This window comes from Guillardia theta (genome assembly GCF_000315625.1).
Source record: "Guillardia theta CCMP2712 unplaced genomic scaffold GUITHscaffold_114, whole genome shotgun sequence".
NCBI lineage: Eukaryota > Cryptophyceae > Pyrenomonadales > Geminigeraceae > Guillardia > Guillardia theta.
Window position 1 is genome coordinate 103,026 of NW_005434560.1, and position 14,294 is coordinate 117,319.

At 57.7% G+C, this 14,294-nt stretch overlaps 7 protein-coding genes across 7 annotated transcripts in view; 4 read left to right on the forward strand and 3 right to left on the reverse strand.

Moving 5' to 3' along the window:
• GUITHDRAFT_117652 (hypothetical protein) overlaps positions 1–8,429 on the forward strand; it is a gene marked incomplete at both ends in the record, with an annotated part of 9,320 nt that extends 891 nt beyond the window's left edge. The window contains 2 exons of the mRNA XM_005823067.1: positions 89–2,089; positions 2,133–8,429. Of these exons, the coding sequence (XP_005823124.1) occupies positions 89–2,089; positions 2,133–8,429 (8,298 nt within the window). The remainder of the gene's footprint in view (positions 1–88; positions 2,090–2,132) is intronic.
• Positions 8,430–8,487: 58 nt separating this feature from the next.
• On the forward strand, positions 8,488–8,967 carry GUITHDRAFT_117653 (hypothetical protein; the record flags this gene model as incomplete). The annotated part of the gene is made up of 1 exon (XM_005823068.1): positions 8,488–8,967. The coding sequence occupies one exon, from the start codon at positions 8,488–8,490 to the stop codon at positions 8,965–8,967; it is 480 nt and encodes a 159-aa protein (XP_005823125.1).
• Positions 8,968–9,111: 144 nt separating this feature from the next.
• Positions 9,112–9,360, forward strand: GUITHDRAFT_117654 (hypothetical protein; the record flags this gene model as incomplete). Its single annotated transcript, XM_005823069.1, has 1 exon — positions 9,112–9,360. The coding sequence occupies one exon, from the start codon at positions 9,112–9,114 to the stop codon at positions 9,358–9,360; it is 249 nt and encodes an 82-aa protein (XP_005823126.1).
• Positions 9,361–9,430: 70 nt separating this feature from the next.
• GUITHDRAFT_117655 (hypothetical protein) lies at positions 9,431–9,997 on the reverse strand (the record flags this gene model as incomplete). The annotated part of the gene is made up of 1 exon (XM_005823070.1): positions 9,431–9,997. One exon carries the CDS (start codon positions 9,995–9,997, stop codon positions 9,431–9,433), a length of 567 nt encoding a protein of 188 aa, XP_005823127.1.
• Positions 9,998–10,140: 143 nt separating this feature from the next.
• GUITHDRAFT_117656 (hypothetical protein) lies at positions 10,141–11,121 on the forward strand (the record flags this gene model as incomplete). Its single annotated transcript, XM_005823071.1, has 1 exon — positions 10,141–11,121. One exon carries the CDS (start codon positions 10,141–10,143, stop codon positions 11,119–11,121), a length of 981 nt encoding a protein of 326 aa, XP_005823128.1.
• Positions 11,122–11,180: 59 nt separating this feature from the next.
• GUITHDRAFT_145966 (hypothetical protein) lies at positions 11,181–12,456 on the reverse strand (the record flags this gene model as incomplete). Its single annotated transcript, XM_005823072.1, has 2 exons — positions 11,181–11,720; positions 12,118–12,456. The coding sequence occupies 2 exons, from the start codon at positions 12,454–12,456 to the stop codon at positions 11,181–11,183; spliced, it is 879 nt and encodes a 292-aa protein (XP_005823129.1).
• A 133-nt stretch (positions 12,457–12,589) lies between these two features.
• GUITHDRAFT_145967 (hypothetical protein) lies at positions 12,590–14,173 on the reverse strand (the record flags this gene model as incomplete). Its single annotated transcript, XM_005823073.1, has 3 exons — positions 12,590–12,865; positions 13,132–13,203; positions 13,262–14,173. The coding sequence occupies 3 exons, from the start codon at positions 14,171–14,173 to the stop codon at positions 12,590–12,592; spliced, it is 1,260 nt and encodes a 419-aa protein (XP_005823130.1).
• Positions 14,174–14,294: the final 121 nt, after the last annotated feature.

A 14,294-nucleotide genomic window follows, 5' to 3' on the forward strand; every position in this document is an offset into this window, starting at 1 on the left:
TTTCTCCGGTGTGGCCGGGGAGGACAGCTTCGCGGGCGTCCAGAACTCGCTCAGCCTCTGCTCGAATCTTCAGCTCTGTTCTCTTCAGGAGTTCTATGTACAGGGCTACCATACGCTCGGGCGCAAGATCAACCGGGTGCAGAAGGATGGGAGCTGCATCGATTCCGGGAATTGCCTGGCGACCCCCTACCAACTGCAGGACGGCCTATTCTGCGGTGCTGCGGGATATCTGAAGGCCCTGGACCCTTCGGACGTGGCGAGGAGGTACGACCCGATATGCAGGGTGGACCCCCTGGTCACTCCCCTGGTGAGGATGTTCTGCACCGCCGATAGGGCGTCCATATCGAGTGCCTGTGACCTCGACCCGAGCTATGCCACCGTGTCCAACGTCCAGGAGCTCTGCAGACTCTGGGACGAGGACTACAACTACCAGTCGCTGCCCAACATCGACCGCGCGCTCAACCGGGCGCTTCTCCGCTTCTTCAAGCGCGGTTTCACGACCTGGGACGAGTACCAGAGGCGGGCGACCTGCGCGGCGACGGTGTTCAACCTGATGGGGGTGTACGCGGGGCAGCAGACGCAGGGCACGGGCGGCACGCAGTGGTACTCCGTCGAGCTCGAGCCGGGGGTACCTACCTATTTTCCTCCCTATGCTTCGCTGTACGTCTTCCGCGACGCTTCCCAGATGGAGATCCCGGCGGCGTGGTGGGTGCAGTGCGTGCTGCTGGACTCTTCCGTGAACGTGGAGCTCCTTGAAAGTGCATCCACCGACCAGGTGCCGTGCCGCGGGTGGGAGAACGCCAAGACCGCGGGGTACCAGCCGCAGACGGTGCGTGACTTCCTCCTTAGCTCCCCGAGGGTGTACCTGGAATCCGGGATGAACTCGCCTACCAATGAGACGCAGATCGCGCTGAGCATCTACGACAACCTCTTCGAGCAGGTGTCCCTGGCAAGGCACACCGTGCAGGGCGCCATGGGGGGAGGGGAGCATCGGCTTTCCTATGTGTATTATCGCACCTTGAAGGACCTGTATCTCACCGACGAGGACTACAATGAATTCGCGAATGCGGTCGACAGTGGTGGCAACAGCAACAACGATAAGGTGTTCAAGACCAATGCCGTACCCCGGGATGACGGGACATACCCCTTCTACGACGATTCCGACATCCCCGGCATATTCCAGCAGGTGGTGAACTACATGATGAGCGGGAGTGTCAGGGATGGCTACTTCCCCCCCGGGTCGGGTGTGAACCGCCTGTCCAAGGCGATGGGATCGTTCACGAAGACGTCGCTCTCGGACGGCTTCCTCGATCTCGGCCCTGCGTACTTCGACCCATCCCTGGGCGTGCTGCAGTACACCCTGCCGACCCTGGCGCCTTCGTTCTTCGAGGCGGAGTTGGACAGGATCCTTGCGGGAGTGCTGAAGCAGGAGGATGACCTGCAAGATTGGAAAGATATCGGGCTCGAGTATGAGTACGATGCCTTCAAGGACTATGCCACCCTTGCCGACCTTTCCACAGGGACTATGCGCATGACCAAGTGCCTCAATGTCAACTTCAATACCTCCGAGCCCGGGGTGAATCAGAACTTCATCAGGCCATTCGTGAGGCTGCTGGATCAGAACGCCGGGGGTGAGGACATATATGTCTGTGACAGCGATGTGGGCTACGACAGGCGCACCGGGCAGAGCTGTGGGCTGATGCATGACTCGTTAGATGACAATTGCTCCACTCGATTCGTCTATCTCCGCGAGTACAACAACGGGGAGGGCATCGTGGTGCAGACGCATTGCAAGCAACCCCTCTTTGTGCGGGATCTGGTGGAAGACGACAAGCGTAAGATCGCGGACCTCTCCCGCCTCGACCTTGACACGGCAAACCCCGCGGGGGCCATCTGCCTCCGCACGGATTCCACGTGCTTGCAGGGCGGTGGGTTGGAGGGGAGTTCGGTAGGAGTGGTGTCCGTCGTTCCCACCTTGGGTGTGGAGGTGCAGACATTCTACCGCGAGATGCAGAGCGGTGACCCCAACTCCGACAAGTTCTACGGGCCGCTGTACCAGAAGGCTTCCACCCGCTGGTACCCAGCGTGGGTGGACTGCTACGGTGTCCCGGGGGTGACAGAGCAACCTCCAGGCCTGGACGGGCTGGGATAGGGCGCGCGTGGAGCAGGCAAGGGAGATTCTGCTTGCTAGAGAGAATGCGGAGGGCTCGAGCCCCAACCTACAGGTCCTGGACCTAGAGGCGATCTGGAATAGCAGCAGCACCCGCCCGGTGAGCTTCTCCGTCCGCTGCAACGTCTCCTCGTGCACCACCAGCACCGGGGTTTCGTTCGATTGCGGCAGCGACGGCCAGTGCAACGTCCGGATGGATAACATGGCCGTCCATGCCATGTCCCTGCGCCTGACCGAGCCCTCCGTGTACTTCTGCGCGTCCAGCGAGGCGCAGGCGAGGGAGCGGTGCCCGGCGCGGAGGACGAACGACAGCGTCCTGGTGGAGATCAGGAACAACCTCTGGTACTGCAAGGCCGACTGCGTGAGGAAGACGCTCCTGAAGTACGTCGGGAAGCACTCCATCAAGTACCGCGGACTCAGGGAGGACGTGCTGGGCTTCACCCCCTCGGACAGGAGCGCAATCGGGCTGAGCGATACGAGCAACGCCCGGGACGGCTATTCGCAGAAGGACAGCTTCCGGCTGGTGCACCACCTGATGAGGAAGCAGATCTTTGGCTCGGGTAACGCGCTCCCTGGCTCCATCTACAACAGCGTCTGGATGAAGCCCAGCGCGCTGAGTGCCTCCTTCATGGACCGCCACTCGCTCTACCCCTTCCAGGCCCTCACCCTGTACGATTACGTGAATTACGTCGAGCAGGCCGACACGATGCGGAAGCAGCCGCTGGACACCTGCATCAACCAGGCGGTCGACGTCACCGAGTGCTCGAAGGACCAGATCACGGGGCAGCGCGTCCATCGCAGCAGCCTGGAGCAGTGCGCCTCGGAGCTGAAGCGGAGGTCTTCCTTGGTTGCCAATCCGGGCTACGCTGTGCTTGTGAAGCTGAGGGGAGAGGAGCTCACCTCTTCGCATCTGCTTCATTGGGCGGCGGCATCGCGCCCGGAGAGGGACCGTTTCGTCGACTGGGTGACGAGCGCCGGCCGTTGCTCGGAGACGCGCCAGTCCGAGGCGGTGTGCTACCTGACCGGGGACGGGAATGTGTTCACCATCAACCCCTGGCTGGGCGGCGGGTTCAATATCCACGAGGCCTGCGACACCGTGCCGCTGCCGGAGCAGCTCACCCGGGTGATCAGCGCGGACTGCTTCCCCCAGGGGTCCGGGACTTGCAGGAATTACACCGCCCTGGTCTATACCCCCTGTGTCTCCAAGAACAATCAGCCCCCGAGCAGGACGGACATCTTCACCTCCGCCTCCAACAATCTGTGTGAGAAGGCGCCGCGCCCCAACTCAACCTGCCTGCAGAGGCAGGGTCTGTACGGGGGCGGGGAGGGGGAGGGCATGACCGATCTGTACACTCGGCCTTTGTATTCCATGCCCTACTCGGGGATCTTCGGCATGGAGCCCAACCCTTCCTACCATTCCAGGACTCCGTCCAATGGCATTCTAAGGCAGTCCTTCATGGATCTGGGGGGTGGTTTCTTCGTCGCGGACCTTCAGACCCTGGAGGATGGGATGACCGACAACCTGCTGCCGGCCTGCATGCCGCTCTGGTACCCCACCAAGGCAGACGGCTCCCCCGACCTTGCGGGCAGGGACCCGTGCTCGAACAACAGCATGGACTGGCTCTCCTCTTACTCCGTCGATTCCCGCGTCGACTACGACCTTAACCGGGTGGATCTCGGGAACACCGTGGCGGAGGGCCAGCTGCCGCCGTGGGACTGCCCCGTCCGGGAGATGCACTTCTGGGGCGGGGGCGACGCCTCCTTCCGGCCCAGGGCGCCATACGGGCCGAGGGCAGGGGTGATGTTCTTCGAGGCGAGCAACATGGGGGGGAGTGCCGGAAACGGGATGTCGAATCCGGTGCAGCCCTATGGGGTGGAGATGCCCGGCCTGCAAAGGCCGTACTTTGCATCGGAGATCTGCAGCTGCTCCTCTGCGGGGGACTGTTCGTTCCAGGTCGTTTCCAAGGAGAGCTGTTCTATCCTTTCAACGGTTGATTTCCTCTCGGGGGAGAAGTGGTACACCCAGCAGGCGCACGCCGGGGCGGCGGGCTGCCGGACCTCTACTGACTGGCCGCACTCGGGGGGCATGCTAAGGGACGGGACTTACCTGACCGCCTCTGCTCAGGACTGTCCCGTCCACGACCGCCTGCGCGAGTTCCAGCTGCGCTACATCCCTGTGCAAGTCACAGCGGATGCCGGGAGGACCACCCTGGACGAAGGCGGGGAATGCCACATGGGGAGGATGGTCAGCGTGCCTTCCACCGTCCCGCTCGGGGGGCAGTGCCACCGCTACAACTACTCCCACCTCGAGTGCTCGGTGACGGCTATCTCCGGGGGAGAGGGTGCAGTGACGGAGGTTAGCTACCACCACCTGGATGTTCCTAGGTCGACCATGTACCTGGAACAGCTGTCACGGAACTTCCGCAGGCGCTGCGGGCAGTGCCAGGCTCCCCCCAAGACGGAGAAGTTCGTCAACAGGGCTGATCGGAGCATCCATGGCGTCAGCTACCTCGCCGACGGCCGCTTCACGAGCTTCGGCGTGCCCGTCAGGCTGTCCCTCGCCCGCATGCTGGCCCGGGACATACGGCAGCAGGTATGCGGGAATCAGGCGCAGTGTTCCCTGCTGGACTCCGTGGCGAACACGAACGAATGGACGATCGACAACTTCATGGGGAAGTACCTCCGTGACATCGCCGGGCTCTTCACCTCGGGAGGGGCTGCGGGGAGCATCACCCCGCCTGCTCCCAGCCTGGTGGACGACACGATGTTCTGGGGGCGCAACTGGACCTTCTGCACGGAGACGGAGCGCAACCTGACGACCGGGCAGTACCGACGGGAGTGCTTCGGGAGCATACCGAAGGACACCTGGATGCATCCCTCGCTGCGCAGCCCTTCCTGCAAGTCCGCGATGCTGTCCAGCACCCCCACCCGGGCGGCGATGATCCCTGTGAGGATCTGCACCCTCGATGCCACGATGAACGACCTCTGCATCCGCATCGGTGACTTCATCCAGCGCATCCAGGCGGCCAACTGCAAGGCAGCGGGGGTGTGCAGCGACCAGAAGTTCCTATACAACCCGGCGGCTTACAGCATCTCGAACCAGCAGTTCATCACGGAGACGGTCCTGGACTTTTACGAGTCGGTGTCCGCCGGGGTCTGCGCGGCGTCCTACACCACGGGGATGGTGGCCGAGGTCATCGCGCAGAACAATGTCATGAGGGGCAAGTGCCCGGCCCAGATGCTCGTCCCGGTGCAGACCACCATCTCCCAGCTGCGCCAGGTCGTACAGACGCTCGTGAAGCTGGCGTATTACGTTGCAATGATCGTGATCAACTTCCTCAGGCTGGTCACCGGGTTGCCCTCCAATGAGGTCATGCCAGACGTCTTCCGGTGGCTCGACCTGTTCATTAACGAGGCTAAGGTCCTCTTCGACCAACTGGGAAACATGCTCTTCGGGATCATCCAGGCGACCCCCTTCGGAGAGCAGCTAATGATCATCATCCGGATTATCTGCACACTCTTGAATTGGTTCATCATGTACTTTTGGCTCCCTGTCATGTGTCCCATTCTTCAGGGTGTGGGTCATGTCTCCCTCTTTATCGCTAACATCCTTAAGGGAATTGCGGAGATATGCATCCTTGGTATATGCCCTTTTGAGTGGATCACATACCAGATCCCGTTAAAGGTCGGTGAGATGCTCGTGGGCATGGACTGCACCCCACGAGAGGTATTGGACTGCAACATCGGGGATAACTACCAGCCCAGCGCCGGGGACGGGACGCTCCCCACCCCGACGCGCTGCTGGGCCAGCTACTTGAGCAGCGTGGCCGATTCCGGGAAGTTGTCGTGCTCTGGTGCGGACACCTGCGCCAGGGGGTTGACCTCGGACAATGCCGATACGGTAGTGTGCGATGCGTGCCCCTTCGGTGCCGACGTCACCGTCACGAACCGTTTCGGCTGCGACCCCATCCGCAAGCAGTGCTCCTGCAATGTCCAGCAGATCTCGCAGACACCCTGCATGACGCACGAGCAGTGCATCAACCAGGCGGGAGCTACCTGCGTGTTCATGAATAGCCGCGTGGAGCAGACGTTTGGGAACATACCCTGTGGTCAGTGCACCAGCCAGCCCATGTGTGTGATCCAGCCTGGGCAGACCTACGGGTCTTGCTCTTGCTTCTTGACGAAGGTGGTACCGGAGTCTTGCTCTGTGAGTGAGGTAGGGATGAATGTTCAGTACAAGCTATCCGGGCTGTGCCTGGCGCAGGTTTCAGGTAGCATGGGCGGCTTCACCGCCGAGACGAGCTCTACCTACACAATTAGCTACAACAACCTCCTTGCAACGCCGTGCTACAACGCGGATTCTTCCAGGATCTATTGCTACAGCGTCTACAGCTCGGCCTTCAGCTACGCTCCCATGCTCGTCTCCCTGGGTGTCAGCGGGCTCTCCGGTTCCGGCTCCCAGTCCCCCTACGGCAGGCGCTTGCTCGGCATCGAAGGCGCTCCTGACTTTTTCAGCCACGACGAGCTCTGCATGGACGCCTGGGACGACTTTCTCGCCACCAACCGCAGCACGAGGGTGATGGCCGGTTGTGTCACCCGGTTTGCCGCGACCTACGACGTCGTGTCGGCGCACGGGCTGCTGGACTACATCCCCCCGAACATGTTTGTGAGCTGGGCGGACTTCCTGACCACAGTGGGTGACAGGCCGGACTCCCTCCTGGTCCTCCTGTACTCCCCTGGCCTTGCCTTCGAGCTCCTCCTCCGCACCCCCCTGTACCACCGCCTGGTCAGGCACTACCGAGCCTGGACGGCCGCGCTGACGGAGCTTTACCTCGACGTGACGGTGCACCGCAGGATCCAGCCCAACGGCGGGCTGCACTATGAGGTGGACGCAGAGGGCGGCGTGTTCATCCATGGGCACAACATCAGCGAGTTTACACTCATTCTCCTCAATCTGCTCCACAGGTTTAATCTGAGCGCGAATACGTTGTACCCTGGTAACGTATCCCTTGCCATCCGCAACCAGGAGTCTGTCCGAAAGTTGCTGTCTATGACAGCCACCTCGCCACTCGCCACGGAGCTTCTCTACAACGGGACGGGGATACAGGAGAGACTTTCACGCAGGCATCTCCTCATGTTTACATCGTGGAAGACCCGCATGGAGGAGGTCCAGCGCTTTACGGGCACTGTCGCCTTGAACGACGGGGTCCCGATGGCCGTGGGAAGAGAGACGGCGGCGGACTGGGTCGACAGCCCGTTTGCCTGGCCGCTCCAGTTCGACTTTGGTGGGACGATCTTCGAGTGCCCGCTCCTCGCCAGGACGTTTGAGTTGACACGCGATGCATTTACCAACACATCGCTGTACTACGCCAACGGGCACACCCTTAAAGCAACCCCCCGCAGCATCGTCTCGGGCAGCTGGCCCTTCAGCAACCTTCCCTACCGCGGGCCGGTGCCTCCCTTGAAGGAGCCCGCCCGGCAGACCTTCCTGAACATGCTGGTGTTCCGGGCATTGCAGTGGATCGACCAGACCCCCTTCAACCGGCAGTTCTTCTACGACCTCTTCAGCGCCTTACCCGGGATGCTCAGGGATTTTGCCCGCTGCGACCGCCAGGCGGTGATGCTCTGCAGCCGCCACCACTACACGCTCCTCGTCTCGGGCTTCGTCATCGCCGTGGTGTGGTCTGGAGTGTCGCTCGTGGCGTCTTCCTTCCGCATCCCGTACCTGACCACATTCCTCTGGATGGTTCCCACCTGCATCTTCCAGGATTTCGTCGAGGTCCTCAACTTCTTCTTCCCCGCCACACTCCGCTTCCCCGACAGTCTGCAGAAGAGCCCCGGCTGTCTGGACGCAGCCCCGAATGCCACGGCCAGGAAGGACTGCCTCCTCTCCTGCTCCCTCCAGCCCTTTGAGTACGTCTCCTGGGAGTCCGAGGTGGCGTGGTGGACTTGCTTCGCCTCTACCGGCCTGTGTCGGTCCGTCGATGGCGTGGTGACGAGCATGCCCCTCCTCAACAAGCTGACCTCTCTCCACCGCGATCTCGTCGTCAAGGCCGCCATCGTGGAGGGCGAAAACGCGGACATGATCCTCGCCCAGTCCGTCTGCGCCGCGCTCAACGTATGGAGGGTCATACCCATCGTGATCCTACTCTTCATCGTCATGTACGCCTTCAGCGTCATCGCCACCTTCCCCTTCTTCGTGGTCAACGAGTTCGTCCGGCTCGCGATACAGGGCGTCATCATGAGCCACACGGACTGAAGGGGACGGGTTGTATTTAAACGAGTTGTGATGGGTATGTTTGTCGTACTGAAGAGGAATGCAAATTAATCACAAAATATACGCTACTTTGATTGCTTCTCGCGAGCGCGATGATGCCATAATGCGTATGGTAGAGACGTTAATATCCACCCTTGCTTCCGAGCCCCGTGTTTCCAGGCCCTTCGATTCCAGGGGTCGTACTCGCAAGGAGGCAAAGCTGGCCACTCTCGAGATAAATGATAAAGTCTACTTAGAGCGTATCGAGGAGGTTCAGGAGTTCATCGACAGGAAGAACAACGGCGACGAGACGCCATGGAGTAAATGCCCATGTTTCTACAGTATCAAGTATCATACCAAGAAGGAGGTGTCTTTCGAGTCTTGTCAGGAGTACATCAGCATTATGTCATCCAAGATCATTGCCAATCAGCAGGAAATCATCAACTCCACTGTGTTTGAGTCACGCAACCCCATCCGCTTTGTGGTTAAGAGCCACGACACCAAGCGTCGCAAGCTCAATGTGTTCGAGACCGAGGATTAAGGTGTCATGCGAGAGGCAGTAGTCGTAGTGACTAAACCGCAATAAATGTTCAAAAATAACCTGTCTCACATGAACTGCTAAGATACACGCAGATTGCACGTATTTAAAGCGATGGGGTGGATATGAGTGTCTTTCCGAAGAAGAATGCTCTCCGCACCGACTCAACGCACTACCACGCTCACCGACCATCAGGTCGATCTCGACAAGATCGACGATGACATTGATTATTACAAGAAGCGAATCAAGTTTCTGCAGCAGGACATACCCAATATGGAACTGCACATGCAGTTCGCAGATGAAGACTCTAAGAAGTATATCAGGGTCTACATCAATTGGGCTCGTAGCGAGATCGAACGCTACAATCAGAAGATCAAGGATCTCCCAGTACCGTAAGTCAAAAGACTAGTAGCTGTAGTGTGTACACTAAAACACAATAAACGTTCAGAAAATTCACACTACATCTTTACTCGGGGGTTAAATGATGCAGCAGGAGGTACTCCGGGGAGATGGGGTGCTTGTAGGGGAGGAAGGGCATGCCTAGCTTGATCCGGATTTGCGAGATGATGTTGTACATCTCCGTGTAGGCTTGGAAGATGTTGGGCTCGATGCGTTCCAGGTTTTCGAGGACGTCCCCATCGCTGTACATGACAAGGCTTGCAATCTGTTGTTTGCTTAAGACTTTCTGGTGGCCCTTGTTCGTGCGGATGACATCCTGCATGACCTCCCATGTTCTCTGATCCACGTTGTACAGGGCGGTGAACAGGGGTGCGAGCTTCGCCTTCCTCTCCTGCATATCACGGATGAAGTTTCGGAACATGTCGCGCTGCTCGACGAACATCTCCACCTCGTGCTCCACGAGTATGATGGTCTCCCTCGGGTACCTGGTGTGGATATGCTCCGTGCTGTTGTCCTTGATCAGGAGGAGGATGTCGCTGTATTTGAAATCGCCCTTGCTGATCACCTTGATCATGTACATGCGCGAATCCCACATGTAGTCGAGCGCGATATGCAGGTCTAGCTCCGATGTCATTTCTTCAGAATCCGGTCCATCCAATTCAGTCCCTCCCCGTAGCATGGCAACGCGCCAAATAAGAAAAAAAAGAAGCTTCTTTTTGGTCACCGGGGCTCGGATGGGAGGACCTGGAAAAAAGGAATGGTCAGCGGGGGACGGTTATGACAAAGCCCTGCGAGCAATGCTTTGTCTGCAAGCGCTGCAAGCAGCTCAAGGCGCCGAAGCCTGGCTGCACCACCTGCCGCAAGTGCCCGGACTGCTGGGACACCAGGGTGAGGTGCTGGAGGGCGGTGAGCGACCCTTTCGTGGTTCCGAAGGGGTTGGCGGGCCACAAATGCCGCTGGCAGTGCATCGACTTCGACCTGGCGGGCTGCACCGAGTGCGGGGCGATCCACCGCTGCGACGCGGCGACCTGCCCGGTGTTCGAGGAGGAGGACAGCCACGTCTGCACCATCACGGGGAACTGCGTGCGGCTGAAGCGCTTCACCCACGACGAGTTTATGGACAACGTGGTCATCTCCGACCTCCCAGGGCCAGTGGAGCGGGAGATGCGGCTGCTGACGGATGAGCGGGAGGTCAGGGAGAACGTGGAGTGGCTCCTTTCCTCCCGCACGGCGCGGCAGAGCTTCGAGCAGGAGCGCGGCCGCATGGAGCAGAAGCACCGGCACCTCCTTTGGAAGCTGCTGCGGGAGATCAAGCTCCGGGGCGGCATACCGAACCTCTGCCAGGTCATGACGCAGATCCTGCACGCCACCAACAAGATCCGGGTGTGCAACACCAGCTTCCAGCCCGAGCTGAGGCAGGAGGTCGTCGGGCGCTGCGTGTACAGCATCGTGCGCTTCCTGAACCTCATGGGCCAGCGCTTCCGCTCCGCGCTCGGCGCGCTCAAGACCTCCACCCTCGTGGTCGGCACGCTGTACCTGATGCGGATGGGTATCTCCATGCACAACATCACCCTGCTGCCCCGCATGCCGCAGCTCCAGCTCATCCTCCCGATGGAGACCCACCTCAAGACCTTCTTCCAGATCAAGTGCAAGAGCATCACCGAGGTCGAGAACCTCATCAAGATGTGCCTGCGCGGCCTGAGCCCCGCCGAGCTGGAGAGGATGGGCTTTACCATGGCAGAGGAGGTCACGATGTGATGAAGGGAAAGATAACAAATGGTGTGGGTTTTACTCACTGCTACTACGACACTGGATGACTAGAAACGGGATGCAACTTCAGCGAGGAGCTCCAGGTTGCTCATCGCGGCGTCCTGCGGCAGGAAAAACACCCGCATGTGGTTGTGGAGCTTCTCTGTTCCACAGTAGTATTTCGCAAAATCGATTTGTTTTTTCAACTCGTCCTGGAACTCATGAAGGAGTTTACGATGGTGTTCAGTAGTCTTGTCGGCCTGATTGGGTTGGTTCTTGGATTTCAGCTTGTCTCTGACCTTATAAACGATGGTATTCAATCCGCTGAAGTAACGGTCAGAGGTCTCCTTTACGTGGTCGAATTCTTTCTGCTGGAACTGAAGACAGCGAGTGTGGACAAAAGCAGAGCTTGTCATCTGCAGCTTTTCGTAAACCTCGATGTATAGATAAAGCATGTTGTTCTTTTCTAACTGGTCCCGGAACTTGTACATGCCTCCTGTGGTCTGCACCATGAGATCGTGACTCAGGCTGTTCGTGGATTTGCCGGTGTACAAGGCGATGAGGTCGTGTATGGTGGGCATTGCACCCACCTCGACGTACGAATCACCCTTGACGTAGATAAAGAAAGATGGAAAAAAAGTTATCATCGTCTTGGTGGAAGCCATGATACAATAAGATGTTTAAATACACGTTTCGTGTCACGGATACAACGGTAAAAAAAAGTGTGCGGTGACGCAGAGAAGTGCGTAGCCAGAGATGGACGGGAGAGGAAATGCGCGCGTGGCGCTACTTCAAAGTTAAGATCCTCCCCATCACGCGGAAGTGTGCCTTCTGCCCACCCCCCATAGCGCTGAGGCCGTGGGAGCCGTGCCCTTGCCCCTATCTCAACACCCGCAGGTGCATCTTCGAGAGTGAATTGAAGAAGAGTGAGAAACGGCTGCTGTGTGAAGGGAAGTAAATGCTTGAAGGTTATCAGAAGAATCCCCAGTGCCTCTTCCTCTTGACCCTGATCACATCCACCTCCGTCATCGTCACGGGCGCGGTGGACTGCAGCACCTTGACGTGCACGGAGATCCGCTTCCCCTCCACGGGGGCGACGCCGACGTTCTGCACCCGCACCGGGTTCGCGTCGCGGATGAGCTGCAGGTCCGTCAGCCCCACCATGGGGCTCGCCGTCTTTGCCAGGATCACAAAGCCGTCCTTGGCCGTCCGCACCTCGTAGTCCACGAAGCACAGGTCCCTGGAAAGCCCCTGCATCACCGCCAGCACGTTCTCGATCACCGCGCGGTCGTCCGCCTTGATGCCCGACAGCATGCCGTCGATCGGCAGGATCGAGCTCGACATACCGGGGTGTCAATGCGTGTGGGAGGGAAGTCGGGCTTCAAATACATCTCAGGGCACGGCACACAGAAAACAGAGGTCTTAATATTCGAACGGGTTTTAATGTATCGGTACGCTACACCTACGTTACGTCTACTCAGAAAATCCAGTATAAGTAGACGGCCACGATGATCTGTATGCCATACAAGATTCTTACGGCTGATCCGCCTTGTTTAGTCTTGAAAATATCGATATATTTAGGATTCATGTGGCACACCTTTCCATGTGACGGAGGAATCGTTTCTTGCAGGTAAGGTTTGATCACAGTGGTGACAACAGACATGAGAATAAGATAGGGACGCTGAGCGCGTGGCGAAATCAGAATAGTCGCCACGAACAATGCCATGTGCACCAGGGTGGAAATGAACGTGATCTTGATGCAAGTCAAGAAATGATATGGCTCTACCTCCCATAGCTTGATTTTGATTTCTTCTTCGTCCTTTTTTTCTTGTTGTTCTTCATTGTCAACACCGTTGTTCCCGACGGCTGCTTCTCCGCGACGTGGTGGTGGTTGTGCTGCTGCTCCTGCTGCACCTGCTGCTGCACCTCCTGCTGCTGCTGCACCTCCTGCTGCTGCTGCACCTCCTGCTGCTGCTGCACCTCCTGCTGCTGCTGCACCTCCTGCTGCTCCTGCTGCACCTGCACCTCCTGCTCCTGCTGCACCTCCTGCTGCTGCTCCTCCTCCTGCTGCTGCTGCACCTGCTTCTGGTTCTGAGAAATCGGGTTCAAATTTGATATTTTCGGCTCTTCCTTCTATTTGCGTTGCCACGTGATTATTCGGCTGAGTGAAGTAGGTTGATAACAGGTAGAACATGGTCGCCAGATGAATCATAACAAGCGTGAATTGTACGTGTATGATAATTTCGTCGAGAGATTGCTGTACCACGTCCAATTTTTGTTTCTCCGATTGGATGTATGCAGTCAAATGCTTGATCGACTCATGAACATCGTCAGGTATATCACCCAATGAAGAAAAAGCAGCGAGTGAAGCATTATTTCTTTTGATGTTACCGTGCAATTGATCCAAAAGAATTTGCGTTTGTTTCATGCTTGCAATCTTGACGCCGTAACCATTGACATACAAGTCGAATAGTATCATTACGAGACAGTGGAGACAGAGCAGTATCATGGTATTGCCCAGATTCGAGAAGAATATGTAGTTGTAGATATTGATACTCAAAAACGAATTACATTCGTACTCTGGAAGGAATTGAGTTCCAAAGATCAACGCAAAGTTCAAGATAATCTCGAATGCAATATACCTTGTCATTCTTAGATTGATATCAATGTGTGTTATGTCGAACTCCATATCGAAAGGGAGACATACCGTGAAGAATACGATCATGCAGAAGATGACACCCGTCTGCACCGTCGCAAGGTGTGACCATCCTCTTGCAAACATAACACTCGTGATGACGGTCTTGTGCACCAACCAATAGATAGTATAGGTGTAAAGTTCCAATGTTTCCATGATCTGTACATGGCAGAACAAGTAATGCATCGGTCGCTTGATGATCCTTGCGACCCAGCCATTCTGCACGAACTTGTTGGTCTCCTTGATAACATCCACAATGTTGAAGATGCTCTTGTCCTTGGATTCGGAAAACCGTTCAACCATATCGACCATCCAAATGTAGGCTGCAATACCGATAACGGCCCAAAAGATAGCTGTCTTTATCATGATGATTGCAGATTGTCTCTAGACCACACTTAAATACACCGTACTGCCCCAGCCCGGGCCCTCTGGATAGCCCGGACAGCCTGGACCCCGGGGAAAAAAAAAATCCGCAGGGGCAAGCTGG